The sequence below is a fragment of the Astatotilapia calliptera genome, chromosome 5 (assembly GCF_900246225.1).
Source record: "Astatotilapia calliptera chromosome 5, fAstCal1.2, whole genome shotgun sequence".
NCBI classification, from domain to species: domain Eukaryota; kingdom Metazoa; phylum Chordata; class Actinopteri; order Cichliformes; family Cichlidae; genus Astatotilapia; species Astatotilapia calliptera.
In genome coordinates, this window is record NC_039306.1 from 3,779,584 (window position 1) to 3,800,263 (window position 20,680).

A 20,680-nucleotide genomic window follows, 5' to 3' on the forward strand; every position below is an offset into this window, starting at 1 on the left:
TCTGAAAATATCAGAGCCCCTGCTGAGGTTAGAGGTTTGTCCCATGGCAAAGTAAAACAAACAACTACATACCTTTCAATCCATCCATCAAGCTTCATCCAGTTTAGGGTCGCTACTTCTAGCAGTTAAAAGTTTGATTCAAAGTAATAGAAGGAAGTTCTGCCACAATACGTATTTTAAACACGCCTGTAGACGTCACTATTTTATTACTACATTCAATTTAATATAAATGTTATCCAACACATTAAAAATGCATAGTTAGAATCACAAAAAAGCCACCCATAAGTCAAAATTTCCGGTTATTACAAGGGCTACGTTTTTGACTGTTTTACAATCTTTCCAATATTTTCAGTCCTACATTAAACTTCCGGGGGCGTGGAATGGAACGCAAAAACGTTTTCTATTTTCTATTCCGTATTTAATAGCTTTGCTCGTGTTCAATTAAATACCAAAAATTAGTGATGGGTCCAGCAGCACTGACCCACCAGCGCATGTATCAAGCTCACAGAGCGAAGCCTGTATCGGTGCGTGTGTCGCTTTAAGAAAAAGTCACGTGATCGATACAGCTGCTGTATCGCTCATTGCCAACGCCCTAAACTGTGTTTAAAAGGTACCACATCTGCATCTGTCAACGGAATGAGTCACCACCAAAAAACAAACAAAATTACTCTCGCAAAGAAACAGATAATACACATCTCTCCATAAAAAATGGAGCCCAAAAGAAAAAGAAAAGTTTCTGCTGTGTGGGATCATTTCAATCTTTTAACTGCAAAGAAGGTAACTGTCTGTCTTTGTTTTAGTGTAATCTATCAGAATAGGAAAAACAGCAATGTGACCTGCAGTGTAAAGTATTTATTTCATTTTATGCAGGTTAAATGTCGCATCTGTTCTGCGGAGCTTTCTTACACAAACAAAAGCACCTCCTCAATGTTTAGGCATTACAGAGCCAAACATGAAAATGAGGAGACAAACACACCGAGAATAACACAGGTAGGCCTATATAGACATTGAGCAGCATTATCATCATTTTTTTTCATAAATATATGTTTTATTATTTTTGAAATCAAGCATCTAGGAAGACTGTTTTTGACCAGGCAGTCCTGAATTTTTTTATTTATTTTTTTTATAAAAGACAATCCCTTAGTATTGTGGAGAGTGTTGGAGAGAAACATTCCAAGATCAGAGGATCCTTTAACGTACTGGGGAAATAGGAAGACATCTTATCCGAACCTTTTCCACCCGGGTTTACAGTTTTTGTGTACCCCAGCTCCATCTGAGCCCTATGAGCTGAGGAAATGGTGTCCAAAAACGCAATGGACTGAATGCAAAAACATTGGATAAACTTGTTTTTCTGAATAGAAATTTATAATAAACTCTGAGTCAAATACATTTAAATGGGTAATGTTACATTCACAATACCTTCATTTTAATTTTCACTTAATGTCATTCACAATATATTTTAAAGATGTCTACAATATTTGCAATGTAAAAATTATAAAATGATTCCATGGAAAGTACAATACCTCACAGTGTATACAAGTATGACTAGGTCATTGAATCAGTGCCTGTTGTGAGTCTCAAGTAAGTTGCCTGCAATGATACTTAAAGTCCAGCAGGTGACAGTATGGAGCAAAACAGCAACACTGTGTCGACACAGTATCGATACAGTTTGGGGAATGTGCTGAAACGCTTCACGAGGCCTCATCTACCCATCACTACCAATAATCAAAATTTAAAATAAATTAACTGAACATTAATTTGCTGAAAGCAAAGAGCCAGAGCGTCTGCTGAGCACGAGCTTTCAGCTTGTGACAGGGGGTTGGGCGAACAGCTCAGGACCGACGCTCCCCTCGCCTCTGATTGGTCCGGGTCGTGAAGTTTTCGCGCCAACGCGCTGCATTGTGGGGGACTGATAACGGAAGTTGTTGTGTCCTGAACAAGTTGGTGGGCTGTGTTGTTTGGCAGTGGGAAAGAGGGGCGCTGTGTTTTGTTTTTTAGATTTGAACTCAGGTTGAAATTATACCTGTCGCGGATGCGGGGCGAAGAGTCTTCGGATTCGGAGTCGAGCAGGATGGAGGAGAGCTCGGTGCGGAGGAGTTTGGAGACGTTGTGTCAGGAGCTGAACATGGACGAACAGACGGCCACAGAAGCTATGGACAACTTTACTGCCATATGGAATACATATACTCTGGAGGTGAATAATGTCCTCTAAATAGTCAGTAGCTGTTTATTGAGTCAGACTCCTGCTAAGCTCATTACTGTAGATTAATTTTCATGTGTAGTGAATGCTAGACCCGGACACGAATACAGCAGTTAAAGGGCTCTGTTTTTACTTTCCACGCTGGAGTCGCACCGGTTAGTCGATCGCCACTGTTTATGAACTAATTATATTGCCAGTAAAATGATCGTGCTGATTTATTCCTGTGTCAGAGTCACCCCTGGTTTCAGCCTCTGTAATGCAAAAATACTTAATGTCCAAGGGAAGCTTTAGTGCTACAGCAGGTATCAGCTGGATCAAGCTAAATTTATACAATATAATAAACTAAAAATAGATGAGACTAAAGACAGCGTATATAGATTTATTTGGCATTTATTTTGTTGAGCTGTTGTTGTCATATGTTGTTTATTGTTTGGGTTGCTGTGATGGCGTGAGTTTCTGATAAAGTAGACACTAGAGTAATCGTAATGTTTTATTTATTGAATGTAACTACTGTCCAGAACCAGTCTTTGGTCATATCAGGGTTTGGACTGAATAACAAAAAGGGGGAAACGTATTGTTACCACTGACCTTGGTCATGAATTTTTTTTTTATAAACATAAAGACGCTTAACTTGTTTATGTCAAGCCTGTTCTTGTATACAGGGAGTGCAGAATTATTAGGCAAATGAGTATTTTGTCCACATCATCCTCTTCATGCATGTTGTCTTACTCCAAGCTGTATAGGCTCTAAAGCCTACTACCAATTAAGCATATTAGGTGATGTGCATCTCTGTAATGAGAAGGGGTGTGGTCTAATGACATCAACACCCTATATCAGGTGTGCATAATTATTAGGCAACTTCCTTTCCTTTGGCAAAATGGGTCAAAAGAAGGACTTGACAGGCTCAGAAAAGTCAAAAATAGTGAGATATCTTGCAGAGGGATGCAGCAGTCTCAAAATTGCAAAGCTTCTGAAGCGTGATCATCGAACAATCAAGCGTTTCATTCAAAATAGTCAACAGGGTCGCAAGAAGCGTGTGGAAAAACCAAGGCGCAAAATAACTGCCCATGAACTGAGAAAAGTCAAGCATGCAGCTGCCAAGATGCCACTTGCCACCAGTTTGGCCATATTTCAGAGCTACCTTGTCCTTGCAAAGAAAGGTGGCTATATTGGTCGCTGATTTGTTTTTGTTTTGTTTTTGAATGTCAGAAATGTATATTTGTGAATGTGGAGATGTTATATTGGTTTCACTGGTAAAAATAAATAATTGAAATGGGTATATATTTGTTTTTTGTTAAGTCGCCTAATAATTATGCACAGTAATAGTCACCTGCACACACAGATATCCCCCTAAAATAGCTAAAACTAAAAACAAACTAAAAACTACTTCCAAAAACATTCAGCTTTGATATTAATGAGTTTTTTGGGTTCATTGAGAACATGGTTGTTGTTCAATAAAAAAATTATTCCTCAAAAATACAACTTGCCTAATAATTCTGCACTCCCTGTACTAGTGTGGGTGGGTAAAGCTGTGCAGTAATTTAAAGAGTGCTTGTGGTATAGGGATGCACCACTGATGAAATTTTAGATTTTTTTTATTCATTTAAATGCATAAAATTCATGGCAATGTTGTTTATTGAAAATTAAAATGAAAAACAATAAATGGGAATTATTTGAAACCGTGAGTCATGCAAAGATAGCCTACTCTGTGTAACTACTCCATGCTCTTAAACTTTGTTTCATTATTGTGTTCATTTCCTGTTTTCATGCTTGTCTTATTTGTTCTGTAAAGTGTCCTTGAGTGTTTTGAAAGGTGCTTTTAAATAAAATTTATTATTATTAAAACTTAAGTAGAATCCAAAAATTTAAACATGGATAAAAGCAGGAAAGGATATTTTTTAAAAACACAGACACACTCTTATAAGTATAATGTTGATTCCTAATTCATATTTATGAAGCTGTAACAGCAAAATGTTTTCTGATCAGTTTGATGTTTCTTGACTAAAAAGATGAATATGATTGTGCATCACGCAGCTGTTTGATCACAAAGCTTTCTGTTTATGTTATGTATCAAAGACAGATGTGTAAATGTTGTGTTGCTGTTTCTCTGCAGGGAGATGTTGTACACTGGCTAGCATGTTCGCTGTATTCAGCCTGCAGGAAGGGGTCCACTCCCACAGTGGGCAAAGGGCTGATGGAGGGAAACTGTGTCTCGCTGACCAGGATTCTTCGCTCCTCGAAACTCAGGTGAATCTCTGTCAGCTCTGCGTGACCTGACTGTGCAGTTTAAGAAAAATGTAGCAACTGATAAAGCAGTGAAAACATCAGTGTGCCGAATAAATTATGAGGTGGTAACTTACCTGGTTTTAGATGACTGATGGTGAAGAAAAGACTCAGATTCAGTGTCTTCTTTACAGATAACACAGAAAGTGAAAGATTTTTCTGTATTATCTGTAGAAAAATGTGACCATAAACGATGAATGTTTACAAACTGAAATCCTTTAAAAAGTGTGTTACAACATTTCCAGTTAAGTTTTAATGGGAGCCTATCCTCCATTGTTTTGTGTTTGAACATGTACACTTCTGCTTGTTCTGTCCCTTCCTCAGTCTGATCCAGTTCTTCTCCAAGATGAGGAAGTGGGCCGACATGTCCAAGCTCTCGCAGGACTTCAGGCTCCGAATGGAGCGCCTGGAACGCAACTTTGAGGTCTCCACGGTGATTTTCCGCAAGTTTGAACCCATCTTCATGGACATGTTTCAGAATCCGCAGGGAACCGACCCGCCACGGCAACCACGCAGCAGGAAGCACAGGTAACACACACGGAGCTGCTGGTCTAACCCTTGGTTAACATTCTTGTAAAGTTCTATATCTAAAGTATTAAGATTTAAGTTTGAAGGTGTTTGCTTTAAATCCTTCTGATGCCTGACTTTGCAGTGCAAATTATATTAAAGTACATTCAGTTTTCGACACTGCTTAGCTATAAATTTGCTTACTATAGATTTAATTTTGTAGTGAATGTATTTTAGAGCTTCATGTAAAAAAAGCACCTGAGCAATAATAATGAAGGGATTTTCACTTTATTTAAATGCGTAGTTCCATGCTAAACATGGGCTGTCTTTAGCAGAAGCTTCTGTAAATTTCACAAATTCACTTTATTGGTGACTTTAAGCCCAGAGAGGACAGGACGTCCTTTTAGTCCTAAATTTCACTAATGCTGGTTAATTCATGTAGCCGTATGAACATCACAGAGGACAAATTCTCTTAAAAGCTCTCCTGTTTATCAGAGGTATGCTTTCCTCCTGTCAACAGCAGCTCATACCAGAAAGATAGAACACATTTGATTTTGGACACAGGGTCGTTTTTGTTTTGTTTTTTGTGATCTTGTCTCATACCATCTTTGCCTCTGGTTAGTTACTCTGACCACACACTTAGTCACCAGCCTTCAGTCTGGAAACGCAGAGATTTTATTCTCGTTGTCACATTTAGTCAATACACACAGCATGACCGTGTCCTCTCTCTGGGTCTGCAGGCGGCTGCCCTGTCACATCAGTGATGTGTTCAAATTCTGCTGGACTCTGTTTGTCTACACTAAAGGTACCCACTACTAAGCTTGAAAGGACACTTTACATTTTCGAATAACTGATTTCACAAATAATTATGTGCTAAATTTTTTTTCTCAGTTTTAGTTTCTTTAAATACAGCTACTAAAATAATTATTATTCATTACAGCCATGATATATGATGTAACTGTGTGTTTCTGTTTGTGAAGGGAACTTCCGTATGATTGGGGATGACCTGGTGAACTCGTACCACCTGCTTCTCTGCTGTCTGGACTTGGTGTTTGGAAATGCTCTGCTCTGTGCCAACAGGAAAGACCTCATCAACCCGACGTTCAGAGGTGGGGGACCTGTGTGGTTGTCTCAAAGCGTTTTTAGACTAATTGCAAGACCGATTTTTAAAACTTTCAGTTATGTGTTATCTTTTCCACAATGCATTCCCAGAAAGCTCTACATTGATTAACTCCTCAGGTTTTTGTTTCCTAAACAGCTGATCATTGTTTACACTTTTACAGCTGTGATCAGAAATGTTACATCAGGGCGATTAATCACAACATGACAAATTCCTTTTATATGATCAGTGTTTTACGTTTGTACAGTGAGACACTGATTTGCTTCTCGGGAAATTCAGTTTGGGGAATAAACTCTGAGCAGCTGAGGATCACAAAATCTAAAATCAGGTTTTATCAAGCAGAAAATGTAATCTTAGGATCGAGTAGCTCAGAGTTTTCACTAAACCTGCTTTTTGGAACAGGCTGTTGTTGCTCCAGTACCCTCACAGTACATTGGTTCATTTGTGTGTCTGTGTGCAGGTCTGCCTGCTGCGTACCGTGCTGATGGACATATTTCCTCTGATGAGCCTCCTCCATGTGTGTTGGAGAGATTGTGCGAGCTCCACGACGGGCTGGTGGTGGAGGCTAAAGGCATCAAGCAGCACTACTTCAAACCTTACATACAGAAGCTCTTTCAGAAACAGGTGCATTCGATTTATCCTAAACACATGCATACATGTGTTTAATCATTACAGTTCTTTTCCAGCTTTTTTCATTATTTATTTTTAATTTTTTTCAAGCAGTAATTTTGTTTCCCTCCAATCTGCTGCTACCTCACATTTCTCACCAATCAGATCCTGAAAGGTCACGATGAGCTTTTGACTGAACTCTTGGATCCTCAGAACTTCATCGATAACAAGTGAGCAACAAGAGAACAGAAAACAGCTTGTGCTCTTCCCTCTTCTTTCTGTTTTAGAAATGTAGATCCATTTATGTGTGTGTTTGCAGTAAAGCCATAAACAGGGAGTATGAGGAGTATGTGCTGACGGTGGGAGACTTCGATGAGCGAGTGTTTCTGGGAGCCGATGCCGACGAGGAGATCGGCACTCCAAGGAAGATCGTTCAGGAGCCACCTGCCAGCCAACAGCTGCAGCAACATGTGGAGAAGGTAAACACACACACACACCATTAACAACACACACTGAAGGTATAGTCACCAACAAAAGATTTGAAACACCTGCCAGAAAATACCAGGTCACCAGTAAATCAAACATAAGACTGAGAAGAAAAAGTGATTTTCGATTTAAATAATCGAGGTTTTCATAATAAAGTGCGAGGTGAATGCAAAATCCATTTGATAAAGTTTGTATTAAAGCAACAATTATTGACCAATGTTAGTAAATTACTAAGAAAATAAAAGGAATAACAGGAAAACCACTGCTTTTACTTTTAATGTAGTTTAAATAAAGAATAAATGGGCCCAGCCCAGGATGAACTATTTTGTCTTTAAGCACGGATTTAAAAGCAGCCAACAAAGGAGTAGATCTGATATGAAGCAGCAATCTAAAGCTCAACTACAAAAAGTGTGATCCTTCTTTGATTCAAACCTGGATCAGCGAACTCAATAAAAAGTCACAGAGATGGAAAAAACCATTGTGGTGTTACTTCAAGGAAATTTACTCTCTCCCTCTCTCTATGCAGTCTGCCTCTCTCGCCCCCTCCACCCCTCTGACCGGACGAGTGTACCTGAAGGAGAAGGACCTGCTCGTCACTCCCGTCTCCTCGGCGACACAGAGTGTCAGCAGGCTGCAGAGCATGGTGGCTGGTTTAAGGACGGCCCCCAGTGACCATCTGATGCAGATCTTCAAGTCAGTCTTTTTTCTTCTTTTTATTTGTCTTTGCAGAACTACAGCACCAGTGAAAGGGTGTCCAAACTTCAGACTCGTACTGTACTGTACTTATCTTGAGCATGAAAATAGTGAAAGGAATACATTTAAATTAGAGGAGAAAGACTGTATACTGTAGATTTAACAGTGTGAGTAAAGAGTAGAGGAAAAAGGAGAAAAAGTGATTCAATCATGATCATTAGTCTGTGGTTTTATGAGTAAAATTGTTTGACTCAGTCATTTTTAGTTTTTCTGTCAGGGTGTTTTGAGCAGGACTCTTTGATCCCCACCTCCTCTTGTCTGTAGAGTCTTTGAACCTTGTGGTGGGAGGGGTCAGAGCAATGTGGGGCATGTGCATGTAGTAGGAGTTTCTTAAATTGTTTATGAAATGCTACCATATGTAAGTTTCACCAGCATCCTGTTCCTACTCTACCATTTTGGACTCCAGTTGCTAGCTAATGAACTCAGTATAGCAGGAAATGAACCGGTTTGTTTTGGTGTGATTGTGCCAGGACGATTAGGATATCTGTTATCAGCTGCAGTGTAAGACACTGAAGCTGCGGTCTATTGTACTACACAATGAAAGGTGTCATTACTCAGCTGAATGATACTGTAGATAACTACAACATCACCCTGATTAGCCTGCAGGTAGGGAAATGTAAGATGAGAAAATCCTCATCTTGAAAAGCTTGAATTCTCAGACAGATTTTTTAAAAAAGGCTAATATTTATTATTATTATTAGTAGTAGTAGTAGTAGTAGTATTATTATTATTATTATTAAGTATTTAATATTTAGTGGCAATTCATGTATCATTTAAGAGAAATAAAAAAACAATAAGAGTTTGAATATTAGTGAAATGGACTGTAAGCATTCAGTTACCATGGATCTATTTTCATATATTTCTGAATCATTAAAAATCCTTTGAACATTTCTTTTGAGTCACAGTTACATCCTCCAGTAGATGAAAGCACGAGACATAACCAAGAATAACACAAGAGTTTACAGAAACAAATGTTACAATAATGCGCTTTTCATAAGACGCATGATCCTGAAACCAGTATCACTCAGTCCCTTTGTGGTGTTTTCTATACTCAATAATGTAAAAACATTTGTTTTGCCTTTGTTCTTATTGAAGGTCCTGCTCCAGAGATCCCACAGAGTCCATACTGACCCGAGTGAAGACACTGGGACAAACCTTCAAAGAACATTACACCAACGACTTGGAGGACACGCCTGGCTCTCATATAGGTAGAACACAGACGGTGGTTTGAGGAGAGGTGTCTTCAGTGTTTAACAGACGAGAGGTTTTTGGTGATGACTAATGGAATCTCACTGTTGTGCACTTTTCTACTCCGATCACTGAATCATTTTTCTGCAGTATGAATTAAAATAGTATTAATTAAACTATGCTGGCTGTCAGACTCACCAAAATCCCTGTAAAGCATAAATGCATGTGTGTCTTTTGTTCCAGACTTTGCAGAGAACCGTCTAAAGCTGGCTGAGATCCTCTACTACAAGATCCTGGAGAACGTCATGGTCCAGGAGACCAGACGGCTGCCTGGCAGAGACATGAGCGTAAGCAGCAGTCAGAGCGTGTTTCATACAATAATGAGCCACTCGCACACCACAAGTCATTTTTACTATCCTATTCCCATGTTGTTGCAGTATATTAATGACTAACCTCGTATTGTGGATGGATTATCTCAGTTGTTCTCCTGACTGAAGTTTGGTCCGTTTACAGCATCCTGCCATGCGATTGCATTTGTCTCTAACCATGAAGAACCTTCACGTTAACTTTTATAAGTGGAAAAGTGTTAGTGTTCGTCCTCCAGCTTCACTGCTTATGTTATGCTAACATAGCTGTGTCGCTAGCGATCACGTAGCACATCATTATATACCAGCTAGCCCAACTTCAGTAACCCTACAAACGTCACCACTGTTTAGTTTCCTGTCTTCATTTATGTTGGAATTGATAGCAGAGCTGTACGTTTGAATTTTTTCAGAAATCTCTCAGTCAGAACATGCTATATCATGCTTAGGTAACTAGCGAAACTAGCGAGCTAACTCCCGCTAGCTTCCTGCTAACTTCTAACTCCGTTAAATGTAATAACTTTTGTTTTCATGGATGCCTGGAAGTTAAACTTCATAGTTACACCTGGTAAAGCAGCAATGCTGATCGTTTTATTAAAGATGAAATAATTTAGACAGTTTTCAACTCTCAGTGATGCTGCAGTGTTCGTTTGACCTGAAGTCAAATATACGGAGTTTGGGACCCAGATTACTCCCAGATTTAAGAGCATCTTAGTCCGACAAATACGACAATAACAACGGCCGCTTGCATGTTCTGCAAAAAAATGTGCTTTGTTGTGTATCTGACGGACAAACACCAAACCAGTTCCACATCATGGAAGTTGCACCATTTTTACAAACCAATTCTGGTTCCTCAACAGTCGGCCATGTGCGTATGAAAACAAAGGCACTGCGCATGCGCGTTTTACTCCCATTCTATCGCGATATTTCATTTTCCTATCGTTGCCTAACATTATACCGGTATTACCGTGAACGGTATAATATGGCCCAGCCCTATCGAGCACCCCCAAAACCCGGGCAGCAAGCCAGACTGTAGTGAAAACACAGAAGAATGCTAACACAGATGTCTGTAGAGTCTCTGGCTCAAGTTTAAAGGTGTGTTTGTGTTGTCAGGTTTTGCTGGAGCAGGATATCTTCCACTGTTCCCTGATGGCGTGCTGTCTGGAGGTGGTGCTGTTCGCCTACAGCTCCCAGAGGACCTTTCCTTGGATCATCAGTGTCTTCAAACAGGTTCCTTTCTACTTCTTTAAGGTAATAGACGCTTAGAGCACACGCGCACACACACACACAACCTTTGCTGAATAAAGGGTTAAAAAAAAAAATATCTAGACCACTAAAATCAATTTCCATCTGTGTTGCATCTGCTTAAAGTCATTAAACCAGATGCAGTACAGATGTTTAAATGAACAGCTCCTGTTTCCGGATTGATGAGTAAATAAAACCTGTCCTCTCCCCAAGCAGTTTGGGGTTTTTCACCACTCTGGATTGATTTAGTGTGTTTGTGTGCACAGGTGATCGAGGTGTTTATCCGCTCCGAGGAGGGCCTGTCCAGAGACATGGTGAAACATCTGAACTCCATCGAGGAGCAGGTTCTGGAGTGCAGGGCGTGGACCACAGACTCTGCCCTGTGGAGCGCCTTGCAGGCTGCAGGGAACAAGGTTCCCACAGTGGAGGAGGTCAGAGGAACACACATAATCCATAATAATTATAATATTGATAAAAACCTCCAAACTGTCTAGAAATACAAGCTCTCTCAATGTGCTTTGCATAATTTGTCTCTAAAGGCTCAAATAGAAATTTTAATAAACATAAAATGTCTCAAGTCTAATTTTTCATCATAAAGAGGATCAGTCCCATAAACACAATACTGGTGAAGACTATGAGGCCAAGAGGCAAGTGAAGAAAGATTTACATAGGAAATCACTGAAGTGGGAGCTATTAGACTAATTTCCAGCTTCATAATTTTATCTTTGGACTCTACTGGAGCAGCTTTGCATGAATCACATGTTGAGAACTTGGTGCAGCTCCTGAGATCATCAATTGTATGGGGGGAAAATGTTACTTTTTCTGTAACTGTCAACTTTCAAGTTGAAAAAACATTTACCATTCATATCATCCACAAATATGAATTTGTCTGAATCACAACATGAAATTTCTCTCTTTTTTTTTTTTTTATCTGAAAGTGTTAGATAATACAGTATTAGATAAGAGCATATCAGATTCAGGAAGTTGGGAGTGCACAGTGCAGTTGAAACGCATAACTAACAGGTGGGCGGGGCTTGTGTGTCACTCTAATTGATATGAAGAGCCAAGAGTAGGAAAGAAAAACATGTAAAACTCTGTTTAGAGAAGTCTTCAATAAACACTAAATCTCATCTCTTTCTGCAGGTGAATTTTTCCTCCAGTCTTGACACAGGTTCTGCTTCTGGATCTTGTTCTGTCAGTGGAGGGCAGTCCCACCTGCCCATGGTGGCCCTCTCACCCATCATCCATCCCCGCATCAGGGAGTTCAGGTCCGGCCTGGGCAGCGCCCGTAAAGGTGGGTCTCTAAGCCGGGCGGGTCTTCAGGTTGTTTTTGTAACTTAATGTTAAATTTTTTGTTTTCTCTTCACCTCTTCCAGATGTGCCTCCCTCTCCACTGTCCGTACATGACAGGTACAGCTCTCCTGCAGCTGGCAGCGCGAAACGGCGTCTCTTCGGTGACGACCCACCAGCTCCGTCACCAGGCCTGAACGCCGGCTTAAGCCCAATGTCCTCTCCAGCAAAGAGGCTGACCTTTGGCACAAGCAGCACCCTGAAGATCGCAGGACAGGGGACACAAACCACCGTCCTGAGTATCCCACTGCCAGGTGCTTACACCTTACACCATTCCTGTTTCACTGTTGTCATGGTTGCATCATCAGCCAAAACAGGATAAAATTACATATTTTTTATTTATTTCTTTTTTTAAACCTCCCTGGCACTGAATAAGCTGAACTGCCACCAAAAACAGAGACTTGGAGCATTCGCATTTGCATTTCTTTACACAGAGTATTCAGGCTCCATACAGAAGAAGGTCAAACCCTCAAACTGAGACGGTGTTAGTACCTTGCTCTGATGCTGGACATGGATTTAAGCCTCTATCCCTGACATGCTGATAGTTTTCTTTGCTAAAATAAGTCCACATAAACGTTCAGGCAGTTGGTTTTTCCTGCTAAACATCTGTTTGTGGGAATATCTGCAGGTACAAATAACACTGACCGCACCATCACGCTGATCCCGGTTCAGCCGTGTGATTCTTCTGCTCCCATCACAGCTCAGTTCCTGCTGACCGCCTCCCCGAGCCGGCCCACCGCCGTTGCCACGACCTCTGATACCCAAGCAGGAAATGGACGACCAAGACGCACAGGATCACTCGCTCTCTTCTTCAGGAAGGTACAGACTGTGAAAGGAGTGTGACATTTTACGACAGGCTGGTTTCATAAAAATCTCTAGTTATAAATTTAAGAATTTAGAATTTGATATTGTTATGTTTCTATAACCTGATCACTCTACTCTTTTTGTCTGGGAAAGAAACGCATTAATAAATAAACCTTAAAATATGCAGAACATAATACAGGTTCCAGTTTAGATGATAAACATCCCACTAGAGCTACAACCAACAATTCAGATTTAATCTCTTGATTTCTTTTTCCTCCTTCCCGCTCAAAAAAAAAACAGAGCCCTTTTTTTATTTGTATTTTTGTTCACATAAAATGTCTCTTTCAGATCTTTGATCAGAACTTTGTATGTCATGCATTACACTGGTGGTTAGAGTAATACAGTTTCATTCTCTCTGAATATGAAAATAAGTAAGAACTAAATACTTTTCAGTTTTAAGATGTTTACTCGAGTAACATGAGCTGCATTAGCCACTGCCCTCCATACATTTATCTTTGACATTTTATTTTTCTACTTGTACAGCAGCTGGAAATGATGAATTATGAAATTTGCAGGACATATAAATCTCGTCCCTCTGCCCTTGCAGGTGTATCACCTGGCTAGCGTACGTCTGAGGGATTTGTGTGTGAAGCTGGACATCTCGTCCGATCTGCGAGGGAAAATCTGGACTTGTTTCGAGCACTCTCTGGTCCACTGTACCGATCTGATGAAGGACCGGCACCTCGACCAGCTGCTGCTGTGCAGCATTTACATCATTTCCAAGGTGAGAACCTGGAGAAAAACTTCACATTTAATTAAGAAGAACGTATGGCAGCTGTTTTTAAACCGCCTGAGGCTGCTGCGCTGGCTTGCTGGGAAATGTCTTTCTGGCATTTTAGCACTGTTTTGCAGGAAAACCAGGCTGAGTCAGCCAGAGAAAAGCAGACAGTTTATTCACAACCTTTTATCCTTTAGCTGTCTTAGCTGTCAGTATAGTTTCTCCGATGGAGAATACATTTAATACATGCAGGCTGTTACTAACCTTGCAAATGAAGCCCAGCTGAAAGTTTGAGCAGCATCAACTGTGTCACATCATCGCAGTAGTGTGTATGTATCCTGTTCATTTGTTCTTTTCATAATTGAGCCCAAGTTTCTTTTCCACTGCTGGAAATTCAACTACTAGAACAAAAGAAACATGTGCTTGTAGTAGAGGTAAGGATACCTGAGTTTAGAATCACCTGTGTATTAACGTGATATTTCTCCAGAACAACTTACTAGAAGGAACAGGGCGTCTAGTTTAAGAAATCAATTTTGTTTGTACATCTCTTGACTCCTTCCTTCCTTCCTTCCTTCCTTCCTTCCTTCCTTGTAGATCACCAAAGACACTCACACCTTCCAGGACATCATGAAATGTTACCGCAGCCAGCCGCAGGCCAACAGCCACGTGAGAAACCCCTTTAACACAAGCTAATTACTGATTCTCTTAATCAGTAATGTTATGTTTGTAGAGGCTCCACTCTTACACTCTGTGTTTATACATGTAGGTGTACCGCAGCGTCTTACTGCGTCGCACTCCCAGAGAGCAGGTGGCTGATGAAAACATGGAGGTGGATCCTGTTTCGGGTGGAGAATGTAAGCTCTCACAGACATATGTTTCTTAATGACTTGCTTTAATGTAGCATCAAAGCAGCAGTGTTTATTGGCAGCCGTATTTCATGAACATTTCTAATCAGTTGTTGCATTTAAAGACTGGCAGCATCTTCTGCACAGCAGTTTGATATCTGAATTTAACCTTTTAAGATGTTTGAGGTTAGTCAGGGATTCTCTCTTTATTATTTATTTATGTATTTGTACACGCTGAAAGCTTCAGGTAAACTTGTGACTTTTTACAGATGGCGCTCTGATGGCTGACACGTTATCCATCTTTTTTTATATGCTTTTCATCAGACATATAGTCTATGGTGTTATCTTCAGGGGAATAAAAAATATACATGTATTAGCTGAGAACATCCATCTGTGTGTATTCTACCACCTCCATCTGCCCCAGCAGCCGACACTCATGCTGTACAAACATAAAATACTTAAACTGCAGTAGATAAATCTGACTAAGACCTGGAAACGTCTCAGATTCTCAAACTGTCTCAACTGAGCTCCTCCTTCCAGACACCGTCCATAGGAAGTGCACTGGTCACTGCCCACAGCTGAAGCTCTCTGGCTTCACTCTCCCCTCACTCATGCACAACACCCAGCTAGACTTCATCTCCTCTACCTAAAGCACCTACTCCTTCCTCCCCACCTGGATCAGGCAGTTCCCCCTTTTCCAGCTGAGAACCTACAGCCTTAGATTAACTGAGAGAAATGCTAATTAGCTTTAACATTATTTCAGTTATGGTCCCATATTAGGACTCATCAGAGGGGATTTGACCAGTCTAATTCTGGGGCACGAGTGCTTTGAAAATATGCACGAAAACGTCCCAATAAAGAAAGAAATAGAGAAATGACAAACTTGTTTTAATACATGAGGAAAAACACGACATCGAGTATGATCAGACCGAAGGAGGAGATACTAGAGCTTGTGTTATGCCACCCAAAGTAAAAAATTGATTCAACCCACTATTTAGGTATATGACAGGAAGAGGAAACAGTGGAGGGAAATTAACGATGTAGTTAAGTGATAGAAAAGCAGGACTTTAAGCAGCTGGCTGAAAAGCTGATGATATGAGGAAGGAAAAAGTGGAGCTCGATATTTGATAAATTACTCAAAACCGTTAATTTGCTTTTCTCTTCAGCTGCAGAGAAAACCAATCAGCACTCGGGAAACTTAAACTGCAGCCAATCAGGAGGGGAGGAGGAGCGTGGTGACCTCATCCAGTTTTACAACACTGTGTACGTCCTGAAGATGAAGAGCTTTGCTCTGCGATACGCCACCAGCGATAACCGGGTACGCTCCTGTCGTTACCTGTCTCCAAGGTAACGATATTATTGCGTGGGTGAATGTTTGTTCTTGTTTGACGTGGCTGTGTCGGTTCCTCCAGGCGGACGCTCCTCCTCTCTCTCCGTTTCCGTCGGTCCGGGCTCAGCCTCTGTCTCCTCGCCGGATCTCTCAGAGACACTCGCTCTACGTCTCCCCTCACAAGAACTCAGCAGGCTGTCTCACGCCGAACTCCTACACCTACAGGATAAACAGCAGCCCGTCTAAGGCAAGAACACACTGTCACTCACACACATGGCGCCAAAGAGTCTCTGTAACAGGACCGGGCTGTATCTGCGATAAAACACAATGTGCCGTTAGTTCTATAAGGTTGTAAAGGACGGCACATCCATCGAAGACTCTGAGCCAAATGGATGAAACAGTTCTGTGCTTCATAGCTGTTGTATCACTCGGCCTGATTGGGACACAGAAATGTGTTGTTTTACACTTTTCTCTGAAGTGTCTGTTGTTCAGTGTTGTTTAACTTCCCAAAACTTTTTAGTCATCTTTTTCGATTCACATTGTAGTGATGATTATATGCAGGCGCTTCTAATATTCTTGTGAATTTATAGTTGGGGGTCTCTCCCCTTTCACAATAAGTGCCCAGAAGCATTTCAAAGATGGCTGCAGAGTGGTGGGTTTTGCTTCTAAAAGACTGTTGTATTTAACCGTTTCAGCCGAGTAAGGTCCTGTAACTCCTAAACTTTCTGTTGATAATTTTAGTCTCATTTAAATCTTGGTCCTTGGTCTCATCAGTGTAATCAGTCATCATCTAGAACAAAGTCTTAAAAAGTGTTGATGGTCTGTAGAAACAGCCTCACAGTTTATTAAAAAAGTGTTTTAAACACTGCTCAGGATACATGAAAGGTTTTGTACTAGTTTGTTGTCGTTATCAATAGCTGTTTGTGTGTTGGGAGGGTGTTAAGAGCTCTGATGTACAGCTGGGACATAAATCCAGATTTACAAAAATCCTTCCAGGAAAATATCCTCTACAGATTAGATTAAAAAAAAAAAAAACATTTATCATTCATATCATCCACAAATATGAATTTGTCTGAATCACACCATGAAATTTCTTTTTTTTTCTTTTTTTTTTTTTTTTATCTGAAAGTGTTAGATAATACAGTATTAGCTAGTGAGAGTGCACAGTGCAGTTAAAACTCATAACTAACAATAATACACTATAAAAATAAAATGGAAGCAATTCTTCAGTGTGTCCTTTCCTCTCTGCAGGAGCTGTCAGACATCAACCGGATGATCCGGCAGGGCTGCGTGAGCAGGAAGAGAGCCTTCAACATGGAGGGGGACGTCATGATGTCGTCGGCATGCGACTCCCCGAGTAAGAGGGCGTGTCCGGAGAACGGCAGCAGCCCAGATGTGCTGCTGAAGCGCCTCCAGGATGTCGTGTCGGAGCGGCAGAGTCACTGATGGGCCGACAGAGGGACAGAAACTCAAACCTGAAACTCTGCCAGGAAAGTAATGAAGCATTAAGATTAACGGCTCCTCAGGTTCAAAAAGAAAAATCCAGCGACACACAGAGACGTGTTTGATTTCAGGAAACGTAAAGCTAAGGTGCCTGTTTTATGTCTCACATTTGATTTTAATCCAAGGGCACAAGACACCGAACGCACAGCGATATTGATGCTTTTCTTGTTTTATCCACAGCAAGTTGTAGTTCTGCTTCCTGTCTGTCGATCACATTGTTTGATCCACATCACGAAACAAAACTCACACAAGAGGCGAAACGCTCACTGAGAGTTGCGTTACGTCTTTGCACAGAGGTGCTTGTTATATTCGTGTTCAATCCTCGGTGTGACTCACGTTCAGTTCCTTTCAGTTTTAATCCCGCCCCTTTAATTTAATCAACCAATCCGCTTGAATCAGAGGTCCCGTTTTTGATCTTTGAGCTTTTAATTGTTCAGTTGCCTCCACTCAGACTTACTGCCAGTTTGTCCTAGTGGCCACCTGTAGTAATGCACCTGAAATTCCACAGGGAAAGGGTTTTTGCTTTCCCGCAAACCTCTGGAGAAAAAAAAAAAAAAAAAGATGTGTAATGAGGTCGGTTTTAATTGTTCTGGTTTTAAATTTTGTTGATGGAGGGATTAATGTTTCTAAAATCGTTCCTAGCAGCTGAAAAATCTGTGTGTGCCTTAGATACATGTAGATCCCAAATCGGGGCTTACACGATGCATCCCTGCTGCCGCCGTCTTATTCAGGAGGTCTGAACGACTTTGGATCACATTATTATACTAAACAGCAAAGTTGTTTTTCAGCTCTGTGGTGTTCCAAAGAAACAGATGCTAAATCAAAGCACCAATTATATATATTTCTTTTTTTTTTCTTTTTAACAGATTTTACTGTTTGAGAAACATGTTTGATTAGATAACAATAAGTAATCCTTCCTCTAATCTGACTTTTTGTTTAAATCAATGTCCTGGCATTATAATAAGCTAATGTTGGCTTATGTCAGGAAGGATAAACACCTTTTATAATACTATTATGAAAGCTGTGCTACAAGTCTTATTATGACATATAAAGGATGTTAACTGGCTCGTCAGCTGTGGTCATCCTAAATTACCCGGTCGAGCGTTAAAAAGTTAAATATGTAGCTGGATATATAAATATGTTAACCTGCACTGCGTTGTTCACATAACTGCAGATCTGTGTGCAGATTCCTAAAAGAGAAAGTCAGAAGACTATCGTGGACTCCAGCTCTTCAGACTGAATCCCTCGTCTGCAACTTTCATGTAAAGTACTTGACAGGAAGATAAACTGGATTCAATGATGGAGAAGTCCCACTTTTATATTTAACATCAAAACAGAGCTGAAAATAATCAGCTATGATTCTAAAATTTGGTAAACCTATTCAAGCGTTTGTAACTGCTTGAAAATCAGTTGAAATTTCAGCAAATTCTGATGATTTTTAATTATGCATAGGCCTCTTCCTTCACAGACGTAAAGCATTAGAAGCCCAGAGCCTCCTGAACAATATGGCGGCCTTGTTCTTGCATTGCTTCACTCAGTAACAGCGATCGGTGTAGCGTCTGTGTCAATGGACTCTGTAAGCCAAGCGGTAACTTGTCATTCTCAGGCGAGCGTGAGGCATCTCCATGGAGTCGTTCACAGTCGCAGTCCCACCTAAAAACAGACAAACTGTGGACTCTGCCTGTAAACTGAGCCTGGTGGTGATCATCTCATTTATTACAGTCGCCAGCTGAGCATCACATGCAGCCAGCTTGATGACATGTCTGGGGTCAGATGTTGGTCTTTAAGCAGCTGTAGTAGCAGACTTTGTTTTTCAGTGTGGCGACAGCTGTTTGCGTGTTTGTGACTCAGCACTTTAAAACTCTCTTTCATACTGCAGGAATTACCTTTCTTTGTTTTAACAGACTCAAAGAATATTTGATATTTGGAGTATCTAATCATCCACACCTCTCATACATGATTTCCAAAACAAACAAAATATAAACACCTTCTCTTCTTTCAGAGAAATCTGATGTGAACACTTTTTGATTCAGAGAGCCTTTATACATGAGTTTTCAGGGTCAGACCTCTCAGCCTGTCTGTGTTGGTGCCTTTTTTGTACATATGCAAATAAATAACAGTATTAAGGAAAATAAGTGGAGAAAAGGAAACGCAGAAGTATCTGAAACCTTTTTCAGATGTCTGAAATAGTTGAACGTCTAAACCGTGTATCGTTTCCTTGAGATGATGTCTTTCACTACACTTCCTGCAGATGTCTCCTCTTTGTTTGGAGGCTTGATTTCTGTGGAGAAAATGTCTTTTATTAGTTTTAATGTTTCTTTTTATTTTGTGGTTTGAACCATGTTGTGCTGTAATTACAGGTGTTCTGCTCGGCTGAAGCAGCATTTTTGTACGCAGGTGTGTAGTATCTACACTCGACTTTATTCTATGATGTGTTAGAAATCAGTCTCTCAGCTTCTACCTACCGTGGCTTTTTCATAATTGCTAAAAAAAAAAGTTTTGTAAAATAAACATTTAAAAGGTGTTGAGTTGTTTTATGGAAGGCCTTAAAAACACTGATCGATGGGCGTCGCCCGTCATCTTCAGTGATATTTGTATTTTCTACAAATAGTCAAGTTTTGTATAATAAAACTCTTCATTGTGAAATTTAGCTTTCATGTGTCCCCCTTATTTCATTTTTTTAATTTTCTTTGGTGAAAATATTTTTAAAAATAATTTAAAAGTGAATTCTTGACTTTTCACATCACTTGGGGGGGTGATCAGTACCATGAAGGTCCTGGGTGAGTGGCCACCGGGCTGCTGAGGCCTTTCTGGGTGGAGTCTCCCTGCACCGCCGTGGTTTTTCTCCGGCTTCTCCCACAGTCCAGACCTGATGTTAGGTTAACTGGCCCGAGGACAGCTGGGATAGGCTCCAGCCTTCCTGTGACCCTAAATTGAATAAGTAGAAGAAGAGTGATGGATGACTGGATAATGTAAGTTGAGGCTCCTGAAAACCACTAAATGGCCCTTGTGGTGAGGTTCCACTGGTCAGGAAGTGACCACACTTCAACTGTTATTTGGTAGATTCAGTTTTATTCTGTAACTCAAGACATCACTTGTTCACTTTTTCTGTTTTCATATATTCATTGTGATTTTCTGATGATTTGCTGAGATGCGGCATATTTTTCTTCTTTGTCCTCCGGGCTCGCATGCTGAGACAATGTCTGACATTTTGATCGGCTCTAAAGTGAACACCGCAGGCCGGGCACTTTAGGTAAAAGCCAGACTTTACAAATGCCAGTGAAAGCAGAGAAGACTGTCGTCACAGGTTAAGTGCT

General features: G+C 40.6%; 1 protein-coding gene across 3 annotated transcripts; it reads left to right on the forward strand.

Annotated features, from left to right (window-relative positions):
- Positions 1-630: 630 nt before the first annotated feature.
- Positions 631-20,013, forward strand: rbl1 (retinoblastoma-like 1 (p107)). 3 transcript variants are annotated; one of them, XM_026166707.1, is made up of 23 exons: positions 631-777; positions 871-2,194; positions 4,314-4,447; positions 4,808-5,011; positions 5,731-5,795; positions 5,971-6,099; positions 6,571-6,734; positions 6,885-6,949; positions 7,039-7,198; positions 7,732-7,898; positions 9,054-9,166; positions 9,390-9,493; positions 10,622-10,759; positions 11,020-11,184; positions 11,897-12,047; positions 12,130-12,357; positions 12,804-12,922; positions 13,515-13,691; positions 14,280-14,351; positions 14,452-14,539; positions 15,697-15,848; positions 15,943-16,107; positions 17,112-20,013. In XM_026166707.1, exons 2-23 carry the CDS (start codon positions 2,033-2,035, stop codon positions 17,304-17,306), a joined length of 3,117 nt encoding a protein of 1,038 aa, XP_026022492.1. In that variant the 5' UTR covers positions 631-777; positions 871-2,032; the 3' UTR covers positions 17,307-20,013. The 3 variants fall into 3 exon arrangements, with proteins under 3 accessions (XP_026022492.1, XP_026022490.1, XP_026022491.1); XM_026166705.1 differs by having other exon boundaries at positions 633-777; positions 12,732-12,922; XM_026166706.1 differs by lacking the exon at positions 631-777 and having other exon boundaries at positions 841-2,194; positions 12,732-12,922.
- Positions 20,014-20,680: the final 667 nt, after the last annotated feature.